Source organism: Apaloderma vittatum, unplaced genomic scaffold (genome assembly GCF_000703405.1).
Source record: "Apaloderma vittatum isolate BGI_N311 unplaced genomic scaffold, ASM70340v1 scaffold38211, whole genome shotgun sequence".
In the NCBI taxonomy this organism is placed as follows: domain Eukaryota; kingdom Metazoa; phylum Chordata; class Aves; order Trogoniformes; family Trogonidae; genus Apaloderma; species Apaloderma vittatum.
Window position 1 is genome coordinate 5,703 of NW_009701459.1, and position 23,337 is coordinate 29,039.

The 23,337-nt window shown below is 44.5% G+C and overlaps 2 protein-coding genes across 2 annotated transcripts; both read left to right on the plus strand.

Moving 5' to 3' along the window:
- The first annotated feature begins 2,203 nt into the window (after positions 1-2,203).
- TMEM246 (transmembrane protein 246) lies at positions 2,204-3,376 on the plus strand. The gene has a single exon (XM_009879148.1). The coding sequence runs from the start codon at positions 2,204-2,206 to the stop codon at positions 3,374-3,376; it is 1,173 nt and encodes a 390-aa protein (XP_009877450.1).
- An 8,938-nt stretch (positions 3,377-12,314) lies between these two features.
- On the plus strand, positions 12,315-22,432 carry ALDOB (aldolase B, fructose-bisphosphate). Its single transcript, XM_009879149.1, has 9 exons — positions 12,315-12,420; positions 19,005-19,126; positions 19,387-19,598; positions 20,107-20,161; positions 20,316-20,476; positions 20,755-20,838; positions 21,319-21,493; positions 21,649-21,848; positions 22,044-22,432. Exons 2-9 carry the CDS (start codon positions 19,015-19,017, stop codon positions 22,137-22,139), a joined length of 1,095 nt encoding a protein of 364 aa, XP_009877451.1. The 5' UTR covers positions 12,315-12,420; positions 19,005-19,014; the 3' UTR covers positions 22,140-22,432.
- The last annotated feature ends 905 nt before the right edge of the window (positions 22,433-23,337 follow it).

The window sequence follows — 23,337 nt, forward strand, 5'->3', positions numbered from 1 at the left end:
GGGCTGGCAGCCAGTCCCCCGCAGGGACACGGCGGGGAGCTTATGCTGCAGGTGGTGCTGACCCTCCAGCCACACGGGCTGCAATAGAACAGGACCTCAGGCAAGCTTCCCGCGTCGTGGGGCTGCAGCCGGTGGCCAGCTGTGCCTGCTGCTGCCGGGAGCACTTGGCACTTATTGCGCCCTTTTCAGCAGAAGATGATGTGCAGGAGGAGGTCTCGTGTTTGGACAGGGGTTATTAATGCTTCAGTGAATATTCGAGAGCCACAGACCTCACTGCAGGCTCGTTGTTTTTGTAGCTCAGATCCCCAGCATATCTGGCAGATGGAAAGTAAGTTTCTCTACTCCCCAAGAACTAAAGTACCTTCTATCTTTTCTTCATCTCCTTTTCAGTCACTTTCCAGCTGGGAGGCTGGCTCAGTGGCAGTGCCAACAACGCTGCTCACATCAAGAGGCAGCTCAAAAGTATGCCAGTGTGAGTTGTAAAATGTGACTCTGCATCTGTGAGTTGCCTTAATGTTGGTGACTGGCTAGCAGAAAATGAGGAAAAGCCCTGGATTTTGGATGAATAAATGCATTTAAATGCCAGGTCTTTGCATCTGGTGGATTGAATCATCATGGCTTGGCCCTGGCAGCTGGAATGCAGCTGTCACATTTAGGGCCTTTACAAGCTCCCCTGTTGCAATACGATGCAGTGTCAGTGAAACAGGACTGTGTAATCAGAAGAAAAAGCTATATTGGAAGATGCTGCAAATTCTCATGTAAGGTTGTCAGATAAATACAGCAAATCTGTGACTATGGTTATGAAGGCAGTTTTGAAGTAGTCCCAGAATCAGCCCCACTCAGTGCCCTCTACATGTTTTTTCTTCTACGTGGACCATTCTTCTGAGACAGAGAAGAGAAGCTGTGGCCCTTATTTCTTTCCACCCACACATCATTGCTTAGGCTGCTTTAGACAACAGTGCAAACAAGCAAAAGGGTAACGTTTTGGTCTGGGACCAGCAATTGATGATCAGCATTTGGTGAAAGCAGACAGATAAAAATGGGAGAAGCTCTCCACTGGATGGTGCACAGTCCGTCAGCTATTGGGCCATGAATATCAGTTCATAAGGATAGGGAATGGAAAATTGAAGGGAGAGTGAAACAGCAGATTGAAAGAGGAAATGACTGGCACAAGAGAATTCATCTGGACATCGTGATTGCCCTGATTTTGTGTGAGCTTCTGACAGTCAGGCTGTTAGGTGTTCAAGGCACCACAGAGAAGCAGGGCAGAAAAGCCAAATATGGCAAAATCTAATTTTTGTGAAGGTGGATATCTGCTTAAAGTCTGTGTGTGTATACAAAAATAAAATGTAAATGTCTCAGTTTTAAATTAAAGGCCTATAATTTTAAATTATAAACTTTCAAATATCAGTCAATGGCTCAATTGCAACTTGTTAATCTTTCTATGGCTGTGTTTCTCAGTGTCTGGAGAGGAGGAGAGACACACACACACACACAGACATTACACTTAGCATATGCAAGCCGTAGTGAAGAAAATACTCTTGGGGAGTAAAGTGAAAAAGCATGCGTTTGGAACCATGTGAGCAACAGCAGGGAAACATGTGTCATACCACAGAGGTAAAAGTTTGACTCTCAAATATGTGCTAGGCTAAGAAAGAAGAGATCTGGCTTTGGTTCTTGGCTGTGACCCAAGCCTTACTATGTCACTGTGACCAGATAGGGCTATTTGAGTTCTCTGCAATTAGCAGAAAGGGATTTACACATGCCTTGTGTCAGCGCTGCCTGTTACGCGTTTGAATTGTGGTAATAAACCAACGAAGTCCTGTCTAGCTAAGTCAGGTCAGAGCTCCTACATGCTGAAAAGGTCTTAGGGGCACTTTGCTGGAAGCTAGGTTCGGCTCACCTTCCCTCAACCTCACACAACAATTCTGTGATGCCCTCATCACAAGAGACTCCTCAGGGTCCTCTTATTTTGGCTTACTCAGTGACTAGCCTTGGGCTCTCATTTTCTCAAGTTACGGTCTTCCCACTAGACAGTTCCTCCTTCATTCACCATCTTTTTGTCTTCCTCTCTAGGCTTGGACAAACTGTGCAGGTCTGGCAGCCACTGCCCCAGCGATACTTTGCAATCATGGGAGGATGCACCAGAAGTGAAGGAATGGGGGCATAAATAAAGCAGGGGTGCTCTCCTCCTGCCGCAGCCATGCTGCACCAAGGGAGGTGGTGCCGCTGGTCCAATCCTTTTGTCCATCTCCTTACGCTGACTGTGGTAACATTTGGAGTGCTTGCACCTTTGATTTGCCACCGGCTCCTCCACTCTTACTTCTATTTGCGTCACCGGCACCTGAACCCCATGAGCCAGGAGTTCCTGGAGCAGAGCAAGCAGCAGGGACAAGCTGCCCTCCATTACTTTGAGGAGCTCAAGATACCAAATGCCTCTGAGGCCTCTGGTAGCGATGCCTTCCACCCCTTGCTGCTGGTCACCATTATCACTGTGAAGAGGCAGAACGATTTCCACTACGTCTTGCAAGTGGCCTCCCGTTTCCACCGCCTTCTCCAGAAATGTGGTGTGCGATGCCGGAGCTACCGCCTCCTCCTCTGTAACGTGGAGTCAGACCCCAGTGACCATCAGGATGTCAGGCTGCTGAGCAGCTTCTTTCCTGTGGTCAGTCGTGACAAAACTGGGGAGAACCCCGACCCCAAGGTGAACCTGTTTGAGAAGGAGAAGCAGGACTACGTCTTCTGCCTTGAGCAGTCGCTGTTGGCGTACAACCCAGAGTACATCCTCATAGTGGAAGATGATGCTGTGCCAGAGGAGGAGATATTTGCTGTTTTGCAGCACTTCTTACTGGCCCGGTTCTCCAAGCCATACCTCAGAGATGCGCTCTACTTCAAGCTGTATCATCCCGAGAGGCTGCAGCACTACTTCAACCCTGAACCCATGAGAATCCTTGAGTGGCTGGGACTGGGCATGTTCCTGGGGCCCGTGCTGAGCGGTGTGTACTCCTGGGCAGTGGGGCGCCCCGGCCCCAGTTGGCCCATTGTCTTGTTCTTTGCTCTGTACAGCATGGCTGTGTCGGAGCTGGTGGGACGGCACTACCTGCTGGAGCTGCGCCGGCTGGCACCCGCGCTGTACAACATCGTGCCAGTGACCGAGTGCTGCACACCTGCCATGCTCTTCTCCGCCCCATCTGCCCAACGTGCCTTAGGCTACCTGAAGGAGCTGCGCTGTCGCCGCGGCTTTGCGAAGGACATTGCCCTCTACTCGCTGCTGCAGACCACGGGCGAGAACGCCTATGTGGTGGAACCCAACCTGGTCCGGCACGTGGGAATGTATTCCAGCCTTCGGCTGAACAACAACCCAAAACTGCTGTGACCTGCTCATGCCTTTCCAGACACAAAGCCCAGCAACCTAGTGGCTGGGCAGAGAGACAGAGACTGTGTATCCTGTGCCTCCTGGTCGACAAAGAGTAACCATCTTTAAAAAAACCCCACGCGTTTCTTAGAAAATAAACTCATATACAGGCAGACCTTACTTAAGGTATGCTTGGAACTAACTCCCCTCATGGGAGGGGAGGGGAGAATGCCACCGCGAGGTGCAGGTTGCCTACTCTCCTTCATCGTTCCTGGGGAAAGGCTCTCACACTGTGAGAGCTGTGCTGTCTCCTTTACAAGGGTTACAGAAATCCTCAGCTTAGGGCAACAGAAACGTTGGACAAAGGAAGTGTTTCAAATATAGGCTAGTAAGGGGGAAAAGTCCTCACTTCCCCATCCTTACTGAGGTCTGATCTCTGACCTCTGTTTTAAAGCTGGGGTTTGAGCAGGGCTTTCAAAAACAGCAGTGATTGATGTGAACTTTACAACAAATTTCACTTTGATTCTTCAGACTTCATGAAGCCTCTATTTGTCACTGGCTCCTCCTACAGATCTTATCTGTACCTCCACCCTTCTCACTCCTTTTTCCTGGAACAGAGGCTCTTAAAAACAGCTTCTGCTGCTTCATTCGAGGTCGCCTCTGAAGGTAGGACAGGAAAACTGAGTGACAGCCACTGCTGTTACACAACCCAGTCACAAACACACATTTTCATTGACATGTTACAGACATCATAAACAGCACAGGATGACTGCTGTGCTGGTTGGTATTGTCACTACTTGTAGTGGATCCAGGTCATTAAAAAAGGCTGTATCTGTTGCTGATTGGACTTAGATACTCAACGTGAATTTGCCTTCCTATCAGCACAGAGCGGGAGGAAAGCTTAGATGAAGTGCCACTGCTGTGCAGGATCCTGGCTTCACTTCAGGGCTGAAATTCACGGCTCAGCCCAAGTTATGCATTTACTGCTCCTGGCAGCAAGCAAAATACCCACAGGAAACTCAGCTAGCAGCAAGCACAAAACACCAAGGGGCCACTGACACTGACCCGTTAACTCAGAGTGCCCTGGCTGTTAGGCATTTGGGATAGGAACTTTGTACCACAGCTGTGGGCACAGTTAAACATAAAACCATGCAGATGACAGATCTCATACGGAATCAAAAGTGGCACAAGAACGTTTGTGTCTAAGGAAAAGCCCACCTTGACTTCAGTGGGCTTTGAATAAAATTCACTTACATGTTGTGGAGTTTGGCTGAACTGTTTCTGAAATCGTATTCTTCATTTTGGAATGAACCATGTGCAGTATTTTTGAGTTTTGGTCACTGGGTTTTTTTTGTTGTTGTTGTTTGTTTTGGTGAAAGAAGATCTCTGCTTTGAATTTTCTCTTCCCCAGTCTCTCCTAGGTGATTTATGCCTTAAGCTCTTAATGGGTCTGTCTGTAGATCTGAAAGACACAGAACTCATGAGAAGGAAACCAGAGAGCGTTGCAAGCCTCTAGCTGTCAACTCACAGCCAATACTAATTACACAGCACAAATGCAAGTTAGCTGAGAAATGGCTGCACAATACAGAGCAGTGCTTTGCTGTCTTCATCATCGTTTGGGGTGCTTTTATAAGACCTTTGGAAATCAGGCTCAGTGAAATCTGCTTATGGATTCCATATTGTTCCAAAGGCAAAGCACCTCTCCTGCCAGAGGAGAGAGGAAAAATTGCACAGGCAGTACCACAAAGATATTAGCGTGCTCCCACAGTGGCAGGTGGGGTAACGTACTCTCAGGCTTTATATGTGGTTAAGATGGCAGGACTTGAGTGTCTGTGTATATTTATTTCACTAAGTGCCTGTGTGTGTGAGCAAACACAACCTGGTTTTTTATGCACCTCCAGCTGCAAATGTTTCAGTGCGGTGAGCTTTTTCTTCACTCTTTTTCTACCTTTGTACTATACAGGACAATGCCCTGTTCTTTTAATGAGTATCCATTCATACTAATTATTATAAAGAAAATCTCAAAGCAAGATACAATGAAAGGGACAAGGAAAGGAAAAAGGAGGAATGTAAAGAAAGGAACCTTAGAAAAGAAACTAACTAACTGTGTGCACTTAATAAATGTTTTGATGTGGAAAACGATCTCTCTGTTTGTCTTCAAGTTATTTTGCTTTAGTACCTGATTTGTCATCCCAGAAATCCAGGGACAGTAAAAAATTTCACTGAGCTTCAGAGTTGAAAATTAAGAATGTGAATTTGAGGCATCCCTTCTAAACTAGAAGACAATTTTCGGGGCATAAGAGATGAGAGAAGTTGATTGGGAGACCAAACAATATGCAGTTTGAACCTGCCAGTGAGAGGATTTCAGATAAATCCATTGAGAACAAACTCCTTTCAGGTTAATAAATTATTCAGGAATAATTTTTTAATTCACTTTTACAGCAGAGGTGCTCCTTTTACTGAGCCTGCTGGAAGCTATTTCTGAATTACTCAGGTACTTGCCCAGTGCCCACCACGCCAATGTGGTATCTCAGGAAAGCGTTCCTTCTGCTGCCTCTCAACTTTCAGAAGTGGATTGATTTTTGTTTGTTTTCTGTGCCACGAGCTTTGTTAAAAACGAAAAGTCAGAGAACTGTACTTTACCCTTGGAACAGAAAATGTTACTGTGAATTCTTAATCCCTGTTGGATTTTGTTCCACAGCGGATGTTGCATTGGGGGACCTAGTTTAGCAGGTTGATAGGGCTGGGACTAAGGCTGGACTCGATGATCTTCAAGGTCACTTCCAGCTGAAACTGTTCTATGATTCTATGACTATTTTTTAAACAAACAATATGACTTTTCTTGGGTGTCGGTTCATTCACAATAGTTGAGAGACTATTTTTCAACACAGCAACTGCTTCGTGAAGAAAATAATTCCTTCTGGATGGGCAAGAGAGCAGGACTCAAGGCATTGTTGTCCAAGACAATTCAGGGGAAATTATTCAATCAGACTAAAACTACCTTTGCTTCCAAGGCATGTCCAACATAAGCATGATTCCAGCAGAACACAAAACATAAATTTATATGGCTCTCTTAGATTAGAAGACCAAGAGGATTTTCTAACCACAGTAGGTATCGATGTCATAGTGAGAAGACTCTGCATTTGAAAAGTGAAGGAAAAAACCTTCCTCTGAAGAGCTGTGAATCTCTAGACTCAGTATTTCAGCAGCAATTTGGCTGGATGCAGGGTGAATTACCTTTTTCCTAAACATATTTACAAGCAAACTTTCTAACAAATAAACAACTTCTCTGTTAAAAATCTATCATCTCTTCTTTCTGTGTGCTACTTTTTTGGTTTTTTCAAACTTGCAGATCCATCTCTTTCACCAAGGAAGATCCTTCTGCGCTCATGCATCTAAATGCATCTGGATTTTACAACAAGTCAGGTTGAAAAGGACCTCTGAAAGTCCCTGGTCCAATTCCGCACTTAAAACAGGTCTTATTAGATCAGGTTGCAAGGACCCTTCTCCAATAAAGTAAAGGGACCTGAGACAAAATCAAGCTCTAAATACTGAAATTTATCTTTAGTATGCTTTTCTATAGAAAGGCTATGCATTTCACAAAATAAAATAAGTAATTTTCTGTGGGAGACAGTTGTAGCTACAAAGGCACCGGCAGTTTCTCTCCTGAAATGAAGAGCATTTTCTGTGTATTTCCACACCAGCTTTATAGACATGGCATCCAAATTCAGCAGATGGCAAGGCCCAACATATGGGTCTGAATAATCTGGAGTAAAACCCAGATCTGCCAACAATCCATATAGAATTAGGTACTCCATGGTTTGTGCTTTTTCGCTGCCTGTGTCTCTGTTGCTAGAGTAACTTCATTTCCACAATGTCATTGCAGCTCATGCTTTGAGAGAATCTGCCCCGTCAGCCAGTTCATCCATGCACCTATAGCCTAAAAGCAGTGTCAACAGGTATTTCCAAGACTTTGTTCTTCAGTGGCAAACTGTGGGTGCCACATTCCCAGCTGCGTAACCAATGGTGACTTTTAAATGTTGACAATGAAGAGGGCTGTGTTTTCTTGCCCTGGTAGCAAGCCTCTGGCCAGCTGTTTATTATTCAGTGCCTGCTTTCTCTTTGAATTTCTGCTGTGGTGCCTCCTGTTCCTCCAGCAGTGCAGAAACCACATCTGCAATGGTCTTTTCAGCAAAACTGGTCCATTTCAGATATCTGTTGTAGTTTGCATTTTGCAGACTGTATGCCAACATTAACCTGCACCACCTAAGTGTGCTTTTGGGGGGAACCATGTGCTGCTTAAATAAACAGGTAATAAACAGGTAAGTGTCGCGCATTATAGCAGCCAGTTGTTTGATTTTTTAAAAAACAAAGTGTAAACAGAAAGGCACAGAGACCAGTGCCATAACTGCATTTATCTTCATGTCCCATTTCAGCTGTTTTGCAAAGCTCAGAAATGTTGGTACTGGTGGCCTGATTTAAAGTTGTATTGTTGTTTGCTAGCCTGCCATTGAAATTATTACAAAGATCGGGTTTTGTTAACAGTAATGTGATGCTTGCCTGTTTTCATTCCACATCACAGTGTTTGTGGCAGCCTGGCTTTAAGACACAAAGGATGAAGAACAGGCAAATCCTGTGCAGTCTCCTCAGTGCAATTCGTGGTCCCGAGTCTGTTCTGCCCAACTAACCCTCCGTGCCCTCCCTGATGTACGTGTTTGCACACAGGTGAAATGCAGGGATTTTTTTTCAGTGGGGCTAAAGGCCAGGCTCTCTGCATTGGGGGTGAGGGCTGTAGGTGAATGGGGAAAACAAACCACTTAATAAACAATACCCCTGATTAGATAGGGATGAACAAGCTGGACTTTGAGCAGTTAAGCAAGACTGCCGAGCAAAGAAAACAAGAAACATCCAGCACAGTGTGGGGAGGTGATGAGGACGCGACTCCACTCCAGTCTGCCTGGATTAGACTTTAACCCCGTGACGCAGGCAGCACTCTCCTGGGGCACACAGAGCCAGGTGCTTTTCACGTGGATGCATATTGTACTCAGATATTCTTCCAACTTCCCGTGTTTTTTTTCCGTTCCACTTCTCATCCTTTTTACACATGCAAAAGCAGAGGAGAATATCTTGTATTAATAGTACAAGGTTAATAGTACTTCACTTACTGAAGTGCAGAGGGGAACTTTAATTTTTTTATTTTTCTCTTGGTTACCGTGTGATCTCTGAAATTGCTTCATCCATTTCTTTTTCATCTTCCTCTCTTTCTCAAATGTAGTACAGTTTGTATCTCTTCACGTTTACTTATTGTCATTTGAAATGCTGGTTAAAATGGGTAATCAAAGGCAAAATCAGTGTGGGAATCACACTGCTATAAACATACAGAGAAAACCCACAATCATCAGCCTTCAGAAGTGTAAGCAGTTCCAAAATTTCTACTTGTTGCCTTTAAACTAGATTTTAATGTATTTCATCCAGTAACAGCTTTCATTCAAAACCAGTACAGAACAGACAGATGCTTTGTCAGCAAGGCTGGGTATAACAAAGACAGCAATGAAATTAATTTCCACTATGAAAATCTAGTACTTGCACTGTCAAACTCAAGAAAGCAAACCCACAAATTTGGACCTAAATAATAATCCAAGCCATCTCTAAATACAACATCTAGTGGTCTCTAAAATTTATAAATGTTTACTTCTGTCAACTTCTGTATGGTAATTTCAGATGTAAAGTCCACATCAGCAAAATCTCCAAGCCATTCAAATACAAAATTCACTACGCTGTGCCACATTTGTGAGATAAAATGCTAAATACTTGTGTTTCAACATTATCCATCTCTTTTATATCTGACTACCATCTTCTGTTTCCATGCTACAAAAGACAGAACAATGAACATTAAGCTCTCTTTCTAGTTATGCATCTTGTTTGCAGTGATGTTTCAAACACAGATTTGAGTGAGCTATAACGATTTTTGTATTGCAAAACTGTTTATATCCACTTTCTCATTAACGGATAAAAAAACTGTAATAGATGCAGAAAAACTTCAGTCCCCATACTTGGTTAGATATGTATTTAAGCAATCAATCCTTACACATCCAAAACTCTCCAAAGATAGTTAGCAAGTCTGTATCTATTGAAAGATATTTCTTTTCACTAGGACAGTGGATCAGACATCACTGCAATAGTCTGTAAAATTATTAAGAGTACCAAGAACTGAGAGTACTTGTTCTTTGCCTGAACTGCCTTCCCTTCCCACTCTCCCTGTCCTTACCCTCAGCCTGGGCTCCTGGCGATACTTTTCCCTTTCCCCTTCTCATGCCAGTGGCAGAGGGGGGTGAGGAATCCCAGGGAAGCAGAGAAGAACTGCTGCTTCCTCGGCAACTGAACTCCCACAGGGAACTCTGTCCATGGCCACGAATCCAGTCTCTGTCAAAGTGATGTCTAGGTGTAGCCACTTTTACCAAGGGTCTCACACCAGCACACAGCCTCTTCCTAGCTACAGCCTTATGGCTGCATCCTGTTACTCTAAAAAATGCTTAAAAAATTTAAAAAATTTAAATATCCAAAATCAGCTGGGTTACTGGAAAGCTGAGAGATTTGGCAATGCTATGAGTTCAAACACTAACTCGATGAGACAGGTTTGCACCTTGGATGACAGACCAATTTTTCCATAGAATAATTAGTACAGGCAATTATTTGGTATTTTTTTATGGGATAGGTTGGTTGCTTAGTTAAATGAAAGTACACTGCATTCCCCTCATGGTGCAAGCTTATTCCTCTTGTCATTTAAGGGTACACACTACCACTATAACCTAGTTTTCAGAAGAGGAAGTATCTCTAAACTATGATTACGTAGCTGTGATGATGAAAGCATGTTGTTTCAATATCAGTCTACTAATAATTTCTCCACAGCATGGTCAGCATCATGGGTCTGCATCATGGTAGTAGTACTGAACCTCACAGTCACGTTATCTAGCATGACTGCTTATTCCCTATTCTTGCCTGAAAATGCTCCCACTCCTAAATTAAGTGCAGAAGTTAACCATCATCTCCATTCACTTTTCTCCTCAGTCCTCAGAATCTCTTCTAGGACCTGCAGTTCTGCTTGAAGGGCTAAATATTAGCTTAGAACTAGAAATGCACATAACTAGCCTTTACCCACCTGGAAGTACATATATAGATATAGATATATAGATGTACATGTACTTGTACATATATATATATACACACACCTATACACACTCCTGAAAGAAGTAAGAATGCAAGGTGTGCTACAGGGGATTATCTATAGTGGTTTCTAAGTGTCACACAGCACTTTTTTTCAGGAAGACTTCACCCAGCTTTTCTCCAATAGACTGTCAGATGGTATCACAAATGACACTAGGAAAGAAACACTTCCAAGTGCTTTCCTATCTGGGACAACTTCTATCCAAACCAGGAATGATGGGGCTCAAACTCTGATTTTCTCTGTGGCCCTGAAGAAGAGCATCAGTATGACACCTTCTTGGTCCCAAGAGGGTCTTAGGTAATGCATTTAGTCAAAAATATTTTTAAGCCATATATATGCCTCTGTTAGCAGTGTAGAAACTTTAACATACCATGAGGCTATTTTTTCTGCTAGGATAGGAGAAATGAAATATAAAGCAAACACTGTAAAGCAGGGAAGGCTTTATGTCCACACTATGTGGCACAGCATTCTTCAACAAAAACATACAGATCAGGAAGGAGAAGGTTAAAGAAAAGAAAACGACAGAAGCACAGGGGCTTTAGCTGGACTGTATCATCCTCTTTTTCAGAGGTTTCTCTGCTGGTTGTCATGGAGTGCAGCACACAAGCTGTTAAGATTTCCTACATACACTGAGCTTGGCACGCAGGTCTAGAAGAGACAGGCTCAGGGAGGAAGTGCCCTGATGAAGAGAGGAAAAATCGCATGTTTCACTGTGACCATGTAAAGGCTAAAGGTTTTACTACACAAGCCAAACAAATGGAGAAACTACGTCATTCTTCAGGCAAACACTGGGTCCTTGTGGAAAAGACACACTAATGTCCAAGGTCACAGAGAGTGTTGCTGGTGAGGGGATGGTGTCTGTCCAACAGTACCTGTGCTGTACTTCCCCCCAGCAGGGCTGACCTGCACTGTGGGCATAAAAAAAATTTTAAAATAACAAGTTTATCTGCCTGGATTTGGTGAATAGCTGTAGTGAGATTTCATATAAACCGGAATGCTGATATACTGTTTATAGAGCATCAGCATTTTTCACAGAAAAATTTTGCTTGGCAGCTGAGAAGTTTGTGTGTCACTGTAATGTGGGTAGGTGTTTCAATGGGATTTTGGTGGAAAATTTGGCTTGCGCTTGTGGATCTCAGTGTGGGCATATTCCTTAACCATCATTCTCACAAACACACTGCAAAGGAAATCAGAACTTGCAGCTTCCCGATCCCCAATACGGTAGCATTGCATTTTGCCTTTCCATATACTAATTGGAAAATATGTTTCTGCGCTAAATTTTCAGTTAAGGAAAATTAGGAAGCCACTGAAATGAGAGTAGTTCATTTTGATTATGGATGTGTTGCATTGTTTCTGCATTTTGTTCTCTCTCTTCCTGCCTGCACTGTGCAGTTTCCTAAGTACACGCTTCCAGAAGATCTAACCTAAACGGAAAGTTATGCCTAAGATCATTGGAAACAATTTCCATTGTAGTTATTTTCAGTCTGTTTCAGAAAGAGGAGGAATAATTTGATGTAACTGTAAACCAGCTCGATTTCACTGCTGATGAATGGCCTTATATACCCAGGGGAGGGCAAAAGGGAGGAACGCCAGGAGGAGACCGGGTCGCATTGGTTGTGTACGGCTGTGGCCTGACAGCCAATGACTGACCTCAGGCAATGACATCTCCCCAACCAGGCTGGGAGGGAGGGAGAATGAAGAAGGGGAGGGGAAAAAAAAAAACAACAAAAAAAAACCTGCCAAGAATTTTATAAAAGTTAGTGATTTGAAGGACTGGGTCTCTTCACTTGCAACCACCGCACCAGAAGCTTGTAGCAGCAGAGGCCGTGTCCACACACAGGTCAGTAAGTACAATAATTTTGTTTCTAAACTATAAAGACAGTACATTTATCTGCAGCTGAGACACGGTGTGTTTATCTGAAATGGGCTTGGGGAGTTGGTTTTTGGTTTGTTTTAATTTTTTTTGTTCCAGGAACTGCTTTCCAGTGTGACCCATGTGCTGCTAGCACAGGCTTTCTAACTTAGCTTAGTCACTCAGAACTCCTGGAGTGAGTGAATCCTTAGTGTAAGCGGCCTAGAGCAATAACATACCTGCCTTGCTTTCTGATGCTTTTTTTTGTATGTGCTTGTTTGTGCTTGTGGAGTACATAAACTTACTTTCTGCAAAGAGAATTACTGGAGAATTCAGCTGGTCCTGACAAACACCTGTGCTGACACACGTGTAATTATGGGTGTTCATTGTGCAGCTTCGTCTGAGGTATTACTGCAGTAGATTTGAATCACAAGATTCTTCAGCAGGCGCATGTAACGCAGTCTGTGGCACAGGAATAAAACCGCTCCTGCATCAGGCTGTCATCTTTCAAGCTGTGAACTGCCAGCTTCAGGCAATTCTTCCCAAAACTCAAATCTTCACTGAATCTGTGATTCCCCACCACTTTCTCATCTACCCCATGTGCCTGGCACATGAAACTACTTAGCCCACCTGAAACACTCACCACGACTGCCCCCAGCCTCCCCTGCTGGCACGACAAGACTTGAATTCTGGTGCAAGTCTGACAGCGTTTTTCCTTTCTTTGAGAATAGCACAGCCCTGAGTGAGAAGCAGCTTCATCCTAATGACCACATTTACTTCCAGAAAACTATTTTCTTGCCATCTCAGCCATCTCTAGCCATCATGAGTGCTCCAGAAGTGCAGAGAGCACTGACAGCAGAGGCTGGGTCCCTCAGTACCTAACCTTGTTTCTGCCTTGCCAGAGAGATAAAATGGGGGCTTCAGTGTAGCCCTGAGGCTAATGCGGGAATCGGGACAGGGAACTGCAGGTCTCACATACTCCTATCCACTTTAGAGAGGATGTTCCAGCAAGGCCTCTATATAGAGCATGAAGATGGAAAAAACTCCTTGTCCCCACGCTCACAGGAGAGAGCAAAAAACAACCAGGCAATTTACTGTCGTACAGGTCCCAAAGAACCTATCAAGATAGTGAAATTAGTATATCAGTCAAAAACATCTGCTTTTTCTAGATGGCAGAAGCCTGGATGACTCTTTTTTCCCATACCCCTGACACATTTTAAAACCCAGAAACAAAACATTTGGCTGTAACTGAAACCTTCACTCCCACTGCAGAGATGAAGGGAGAAACAGCCTGTTCTTTTCTCAGAGCTCCTTCATACACACAGAGGCACCGCTTCCTCTTCAACACCCCAAAGCAAGCACTCGGACAGAGCCACAGGATCACTCAGTCTGACAGGGACATTGGGAGGTCTGCAGTCCAACTTCCAGCTCAAAGCAGGGTTAGACACAAGCTCAGATCAGGCTGCTCTTGGCTTTATTCAGGTGGGTCCTGACAGCCTCTGAGGATGGAAACACCACAGCCTGCTCCACTGCTTGTCTGTGCCAATAGTGAAAAATAAATCTTTGTATTCAGTCCGAATCTCTCTAGTTTCAGCTTATGCTTGTCTCTCAGTCTCCTGTCACACGCTGCTGTGAAGAGCTTGGCTCTGCCTCCTCGATCACCACTCCGTAGGTACTGGGAGTTGCTGAGAACTGCCGCTGAAGCCATCTCTGCTCAGAACTAAACTAGACTCAGCTCTGCAGCCTTCTCCTCGCAGAGCCAGTGCTTCAGCCTCCGACCTTCTCGGTGGCGGGTGCTGAACTCACTCCAGTTTGTCACTGTCTTTCCTGTGCTGCAGGGGCTCAGCGCTGGATGCAGTACCCAGATGTGACCTCCTCTGGCTCTCTGGGGGACCGACCCCTGGTCACACGGGATGCTGCTGGCCGCTGTTGCTGGCTGCTGTTGAGCTTGATGCCTGACAAGGTCCCTGGACCTGCTCCCCCGTCCCACCAGCGCTGGTGGAATCGCTGCCAGGGCTCTGCCCCCCAGGCAGTGCCCGGACATTCTTCATGGTGCTCTTGTTGATCCCTTCCTGCCCCTCGTCCAGGCTCCTCTGGATTGCTGCCCAGCAATCAAGTGTATCCGCTAGTCCTGGCAGCCTGGTGTCCTCTGCAGGCTAGGTAGGAATGTGCCCCATCAGCAGGACGGGGCCAGGCTTGCCCAGCTGTCAGGCTTGCCCAGCTGTCCGTGCCTCAGTTTGACCAATGTCCAAGCTATCAGACTGGCTTAGAAACAGCTTTCTAATGAAGCATTGTAGAGAGGTGAGGCCAGCAACTAGATTTATCCACTGTAATGAGTCATGTAACTCATGATGTGTCTGTCTCTCCTAAGTATACAAGTGGAAATGAGGAATAAATTGAGTCAACACTGTGCCTACATGTGACTGAAAATTTTTCATTCTCCTATCAACTGTATGTTTGTATATGCAACTTTTTCTTCTTCAAACCCTGCCCTTTGGAAGCAGAATCTCTTGTGTGCACAGTGCAACTACATGCCTGTGTGGTGTGTATTGCGGATTGTCAGAGATGACATTGAAGGGCTGTGTTTACAAGTAATTACATGGGAAGAGCTACAAGCATGGTATACAAACTCTATGTCGAGAATTTGGTCCTGCACTTTTAGAACCAATTTTATAAAATAAGGCAATGAAGAGACCCAAGACAAAAACTTACAGATTAATTTCCCATCTGCAAAGCAGGACTCAGGTGCGATTTTCTGTAAGACTAGAAGATGCTAGCTACTTGAGGTGGTGGGAAAGAAAAAGACACCAGTGAAATATTAATGTTTCTAAGATGACCTGAAGTGGAATGTAACTGTTTGTTCTTTGTGCTGTTTGTTTTGCCTCTGCCCTTTGGTTCTCACTATTAATATTAACAGGGTGCAGTGCTTGTGCTGATATCCGTGAAGATACTTCCCCTGCAGTCCTTCAGTATGGTAGATCAGAAAATCTTGAGGCTTAAGCAGTGCCATATTTACTTTTACAGCTGTGCTGTTCCCTTTCTCTGCACCCGTACCTCCTGCTGGTCACAGGAGGAGACCAAGCAAAGAACTTCATTTGCTTAAGGAGCTGCTGAAGCCTGACAAACACTCAAGGCAGCCATAAAGCTGCATTTTTTGTGCATTCTGTGCAGTTTTATTATTTTGGTTTTTCTTCCTCCTTTTAAAAATGTTATCTAAGCAGTTATCACAACGAGAACGTATTGTAGTCGTGCAATGTCAAATCTATGTGAAAACACATGAGCTTGTGACACTGATACTAGCTCCCGGCCTAAATGGGTAAATAAAAATAAAATTTCTTGAAAAACTATAGTGGTGGGACAACTCCTAAATACCATCACTGAGAAGATAGTTTCTTCGAGGTTTTTTTATGCCTGGAGAAGTTATCAGGTTAAACAAATAAAGCAGAATAATAAGATAAATAGGCTTTGTTCTTGGAAGAAGGAAATGAGCTGCCCAGCTCTGGCAGCGTGGGCACAACTCTTTTTCTGCAGAACCTCTAAGGTAACATACCCAGATCTTTAAGGGGTAGAGCATTACATTTTCGGTAGATGTGCTGGGAACTTAGTTTTTACAAGGCAGCTGCATGAAGTGTTACTGAAGTGTAAGACTTCTCCACTCCTCTTTAAATGCTTAGAGCAGTACCGTACAGCAGAGACACCCTTTCTGAATCTGGTGGGGAAGATGCTCAGAAATTATGCTCCTCGTGAAAAAAACATAGAAAAATAAAGTTCTAAATCAGCATTCTGGACTTTAGGGCTATCATTAGCTTTACAACTGCTCTTTCTCACTCAATTCTTCACCATTTCAGTTAGGAACACTGTGCATTTTATTTGTCCTTGTAGCTCAGCAGGGTAGCTGGGAACCACTTGCTGTAGCCATACAGATCATTTTGGGGAGCCTTCTCACAAATCTCCACCTTCCCCTTCACACTGAGTGAGATACTTGCGTAGACTGGAACTAATCTGCAGTCTTCCAATTTGTCAGTGTGGAACTACACTCTTGTTTCAGTCTCTCAGAGTACTTACTTGGTCTTAACGTTATCGACTCCTATTTATGTATTTTGGCAACTTGCTCTACAGGCTGGTTTTGAGTGATAACTGTCTCTTTGCTATCTTCATGCAAACACCAGAAACAAGTAAGGTACAACAGTCATTAGTGTCATTGCTAATTTCATTGCTGGAGAGAAAATACAGCAAAATAACCGGAGTGACTGATGGTCTTGTAATTCAGCTAGCTGGATTAAAGATTATCTGGGTAGACCTACCCATGCTGTAGCATACCTCCAAACTGCAACTCTGAAATCCCATTACTGATTTAGCAGTTCATTAGCTTTGGCCTTGGACAAGATTGTATTCTTGCCAGATCACAATTTTCAAGTCTTTTCCACAGCGACTGTGAACTATGGGACTGATTCCTCATCATTTTGCACAGCAGTTTATTTAATGATGCTGTGGTTTTGACTGAAGTGCTTACTGCACAAACTGTTAATACAGTAATCATAATAACAAGCCAGTTTCCTATTTCTGAGAGACATATCAGACACAGAAAGGAGGTGAAGGATAAGGGGGCTTACAGGTGAACTTAACTAGCTATGCAGCATAAACCATAGCTCTTTAAGTTCTTTTAGGTAGGCTGAACAGGAGTGGTAGAGTTGTGGTCACCACTGTAGAGGGTGCTTCCCAAAACTCTGGCCACAGGCTGACATACAGAGAGAGGAGTTCTGCAAAGCCTGCTTCTGCAGGACCACAGCAAGGCATTTCAGTGCTTGGAAAAGGAGGGAACCCTCCCTCATTTGATGCAGTCTTCATCACACATTCCTTCAAATTACCTTTAAACCTAGAATGACTCACTGTTGATAGTTTGTGTAGGATGAATTCTAGTCCTAAACAATTCACAATGCTGCATTTGTACTGGGAGACATCACCATCTGAATCTTGCACAACTTTATCAATACTGAAACACGTTCAACTAGAAATCAGAGATGCGGATTTATCGCTGTCACAGTATTGTGATATTATTGAGGCCAGAAAATTTTGGCACCATTTGTTATGGTGTGCAGAACTCCGTTCATGTTGGCATCTTTTGTGCTGTATTTAATGATACGTCTCACGAATTTACCACTGCTGATAAAAAACTGGGTGTTGCTTTAGCAGTAGCATATTGACAGAGGGAAAAGTGTCTTTTCGTCTCAGGCTTATACACCTACGAAAGCGTCTTGGACGAATCAGATGATGTGAGCAACTGTAATTTAATGTCATATAATCAAAACTTTAATAAGACCAAGCATTTTTTAATAACCAGACAGAGCCTGGATTTTAGGTGATAGTTATCAGCAGCTGGTAACCCTCTGCCACAGCTGAAAAGGTAGAAATGGGTGGTGAATTCTTCTAACCCCTCAGATCTTGTGTTGAGTAAGCAACACCACAGTTCTGAAAGCAGATGTCCTGTTTTGAACTAAAACAGGATCAATTCTATTCAGTGATTTTTTTTCAGCTCAGTCTCATCTAAGACTCCACTTTCTGAAGTCAGCAGCATGTTTCTGCAGACAGTGCCTGCTACCAGCAGTGAGAACACCTGATGTTTGCAGTCACTGCCTGGGACTGGGATGCAGAAAGGCTCTTGCTTATAATTGCTCCTGTAGTGACCAAGGACACTGGTGGCTCTTGTGTGCAACGCCGAGGGGGCCGGGAAGTAAGAGGGGTCACAAAGAAGTAAAATCCCGGGACTTCCCCCATGTCTGCCTGCTGTGCAGGATCAGTGGCGATTACTGTTGGGCGAGGGGAGATGAGTGTTGGGTTTGATATCAGTTTTGTATATATTTGCGTATATATCTCATTATTTCCATTATTTTCTTATTAGTACTATGTTTCATTAAAGCTGTTTTGGTTTTATTTTCCAAACTGTAAGTCTCTCTGCCTTATTCCCTTTTCTCTTCCTCTTTGGGCAGGAAGAGGGAGTCTTAGCATCTTTCATTTGTTTAGTGGTTGGCCCAACCCTAACCCTTGACAGCAGCCACAGTGGGGAAAGAATTACAAAGGAGGGTGGGGACAGAAAATCAACTAGACAAAGTAGCAAATACCACCAGTGAAGGCCGGGAATGGGAGATTGGCATTGTTACGAAAAGAGTAAAGGTAAGCAGTATGGTAATTGTCAGTTCTTCTGATTGGGACAAAAAGTCATAGGTGCTTTGCAAAGAAGTCTGTGGAGTTTGCAATTAGCAAACTTGTTAGCTTGGTGTTTTTATGACTGAGTGACTCTCCTTTAGCCTCTGAGCAAGTCCATGTGAAGTGCAGAGTCTTTTCCACTTTGCTCCTGCATTGATGTGTTAGGATGTGGCTTCTGCATTTTTCTTTTCTGATTTTGCCAGACACATCAAGCCAAGAAGCCAAATGGATCTCTGGGCATGTGCCTGTGATAACACCTCCCAGACGAGCACTGAGAGCTCTCCAACAGAAATACCTGAGTGGCATCTCTGGTCCACAGTTTGTGTATACAGTCTCCCCCAGCTTCTAACAGTAATTTTCTTCCACAGGCAAGCCACCATGACCCACCAATTCCCAGCACTGTCTCCAGAGCAGAAGAAAGCTCTTTCAGACATTGCTCAGCGGATTGTGGCTTCAGGAAAGGGGATCTTAGCTGCAGATGAATCAGTAGGTGAGTTCTGAGTGTCAACCAATTAGCAGTATCCAAGACTTTTTCTCTTAATTTTGTTTCATCTTTGAACTCAGTGGAGTAAGTAAAAAATGCTTAAAACCTGTTGACTGAGCAAGAACAACTCAGGCAGGCAGGGCTATGGCTATATCAGCAACAGCTGACAAAATAAGCTCTGAACTGAAGCCCCAGTTCATTACTGCATAATGGGACTGGGAGGCCAGCTAAGCCTAACACTGTCCGACTTTTGTCCACCTTGCTAGGCACCATGGGGAACAGGCTGCAGAGGATTAATGTGGAGAACACAGAGGAGAATCGCCGTGCCTTTCGTGAGATCCTCTTCTCTTCAGATGCTTCCATCAACCAGAGCATCGGGGGAGTGATCCTCTTCCACGAGACCCTCTATCAGAAAGACAGCAGTGGAAAGCCATTTCCAGCCCTCATCAAAGAAAAAGGCATTGTAGTGGGAATAAAGGTGAGTATCTGTACATGTCTGGCTGGCAGCATACTCCAAACCCCATTCCCAATGAAAATCATATATGGGGCTGCACTCTCTCCTGTCTGTGTGGGTGTGTGGCATGTGCTTCTTTTTAAAGTCACATTCGTGATTGTCTGTCACATTCTCTGCATTTTGCACAACTGAACAAGGGCACATTTGCATGCGATGCAAAATTTTTTATCCACAAACTCCCATCTACTCACAATTCACTGCAATTAAATCCCTAAATCTAGTTCTTTCCGTATCTGACAGAGCTCTCGAGCCATTCCCTGCAGCCGTTTACATACTGCCCTCTTCCTCTTAGCCAATTCACTCCTTTTCTTCACCTTTGTTTGAACATTTCCCCCCTTTGCACCCTTAGCATGTTCAGCCTTATACTTTACTCACAGTCAGTCTGCAAAAACAGACCAGCTGCGGGCAAGAAGGTAAGGGTGAGACTGATCTCCATCTCTCTGTAACCCTTCCTGTTTTCTTTTCTCCTCAGCTGGATAAAGGCACAGCACCTCTAGCAGGAACAAATGGAGAAACAACCATCCAAGGTGAGGAGAGATCCCAGGAGCCCAAGCTATGACTGCTGCAGCACATGCTATGGGGTGACTCACCTGAGTCGCAGCTTTGTCTGGTGTCATGGTACTTTTCAGAGCTACATCCTGAAGAACTGCTCTCGGTCAAGCACTCTTCTTTCCCCTGCAGGGCTGGACGGACTGGCTGAGCGCTGTGCTCAGTACAAGAAAGATGGTGCTGACTTTGGCAAGTGGCGTGCAGTGCTGAAGATCACAAGCACAACACCCTCTGAACTCGCCATCCAAGAGAATGCCAACACGTTGGCACGCTATGCCAGCATCTGCCAGCAGGTATACACCCTCCACCTACTTTCCCTGAAATGCTGCTGCCCCTTCTCACTGAGAGACATGGTTTAATAGTGCTGATAGGGCTAGGCCAAAGGTTGGACTCGATGATCTTGAAGTCTCTTCCAACCAAAACTGTGCTATGGTTCTATAACATGATAGGTATCTTGAAAGGCAGGTCTCTGAGCTGGCTTGGGGAAAGATGAGGAAGAAAGGCAGTGCAGCAAGAAGTACTACCAAAGCTGGCATCGACAACAAGGACTTCCTTATTTTTCTTTCCTTAGCATGGCTTGGTGCCCATTGTGGAGCCAGAAATCTTGCCTGATGGAGACCATGACCTCCAGCGCTGTCAGTATGTCACAGAAAAGGTAAGAGGTTCCTGCCTCCCTTCTCCCCCTCACATACCAGTAGCTAATCTTATGCAGAGTATGTTGACAGATCTCAAAGAGTTTTGACCAAAAAGGTGTGTCATAACTGCATCACAAAAATGAGTTGCTCCCAGTCAAGTAATCAGTTAACAGCAAATACAAGAGTAGACTCCATGCTTTTGGATTTCCACTCAAACTGCCAATATAAGCATTCTTGATCTCAAAAAGATGCATTGGCAGCAAAAACACTTCCCTCTCTTTGCAGGGACAGATCTGATAAATTATGAAGAGTGGTATCCTGGTCACCTCAGAAGCAGTGGTGCCTCTGCGGCTTCAATAAATTTGCAGCCTTTAATAAATTTCATGGGAAAGCACAATGCAATTTGATCTTCTCATGCTCCCAACGAATAGCCTGTCTTTCCACAGCAGCTTGAGGTGAAGATTTGAGCAGAGGTCTGTACTCAGTCCTTCTGTTTCCAGGTTCTGGCTGCTGTCTACAAGGCCTTGAATGACCATCATGTATACCTGGAGGGGACACTGCTGAAACCCAACATGGTGACAGCTGGGCACTCCTGCCCCAAGAAGTACACCCCTCAGGATGTAGCTGTAGCAACCGTCACTGCTCTTCTCCGCACCGTTCCTGCTGCCGTTCCTGGTGATTCCCAGTTCTTTCCTATGTTTCCGTTCACACTGTCACTCTTGCTGGCTTTGCTCCTACATCTGACATGACCACTCCTCTGACACGTAAACGTCAGGGATTGCGGTGGCTGGAGCACTTTATTTCTAAGCCTCAAAACCTCTTTCTTGCAGGCATCTGCTTCCTTTCTGGAGGCCAGAGTGAAGAGGAGGCTTCTGTCAACCTGAACGCTATGAATCAGTCCCCTCTGCCCAAGCCTTGGAAACTGACCTTTTCCTACGGGAGAGCCTTGCAAGCCTCTGCCCTGGCAGCATGGGTGGGCAAAAGTGAGAACAAGAAGGCTGCACAGGAGGCCTTCCGCAAGCGGGCACAGGTACGAGGCTTCCCGAGAGGAGCTGCTCCCCACCTTCCTGAGGCTCCTCTTGTCCCCACGCCTCCTGTGCTTCATGTTCACCTGGGAGGTTATTCTGTTATTTTTGCCTGACTTGGTTACTCCTGCTGTCTTTCTACACCTGGCTTTCTTACTCCAAGCTAAATGGTTTCCTTTTCTTTTCTGTTTCTTTTTCAGATTAACAGCTTGGCTTGCAGAGGACAGTATGTCACATCTGGGAAGACTGACACAGCTGCCGCGCAGTCACTTTTCACTGCCAGCTACACCTACTGAAAGCACAGGAACCTTCCTTCGTCCTGTGCCTCTTCAGAAGGTGGAAGTGTTCAGAAATGAAAGAAAAGCAAAGTAATCTAATTTCCTTTAGCCTAAACAAAACTGGGGATAAAATGCATTAGCTACTTCTCCACACTTTGCTCCCACAATTTTCCAAAGGAATACTCTTGTTTCATCTGCACTTTTCAAGGAAGGGGATTTATTTCCATACAACAAACAGCTGCCAATGAATCACAGACCTACCCTCCCTCTGGTTTAAATTTAGACCGCAGAATAGTAGGCAGATTAAGTAGTTCCCTAGCAATTCAAATACATACCCTTGCCCATTACCACATTTTGCAACCAGAATCCTGAATTACAAAACCTGACTGTGTCTTCAATCATGGGAATAAAACAGTAATTGAAAATTAATATCTATCTAACAATTCTTTATTCTGTATAAACTTTGCAGTCTTTTTCACATATCTGTGGTTTTCAGCAGCCCATGCAAAGATTAAGTCACAAAGTGTTATGCTGGTGAGCTTGGAAAGCCCCGAGGAGATAAAAGGAAAACCATCCAATAGTGATACAGCTGGAGAGAGTAATCCTCCTGAATGAAGTCTGACAGACACTGGAAAAACTTGATTTATATGCCAGGCTGTGCATGGGACTCAGGCCACAGATAAATAACAGTACCTTCAGATGCTTCTCATGTCTCTGGAGAATCATGGTGGGTGTGGTGAAGCTTTTATACACTTAGGATTGCACAGTCGGTGCAAAGATTGTCCTGTGCAAAGAGTACTTTTCCAAAGTGCTTTTACAGTGGCATTTTCCACAATTATTAACATAAAACATACAGGGAAACATCTTGGCCTGCCTTGTTGGCATAGTTAGAACAATGAGGCTAATGTTTAAGGCCCACAGTCTGACCTTTGGTATGTTGCTGTGTACCTATCAGAGACGTAAGCTTTGTTAGCTGAAGCAGAATTAGACAGTTGTTATGGTAAAAAAAAAAAAAAAAGCATAAATGGCAGAAGCAGCAGACTTAAGATTATACGGAACATTTGCCGGGAAAACCAGTGACACCTTGAAGCAGCCCACCAACCAACAAAAATCATGCAACCCAGAGGTTCCCCCACTGCATCTTCTCTCTTCAGAGCCACCTGGGACTAAGCCTGCGCAGGCATACCCACCAAGCTCTACAGGCTGCTCCTGCAAA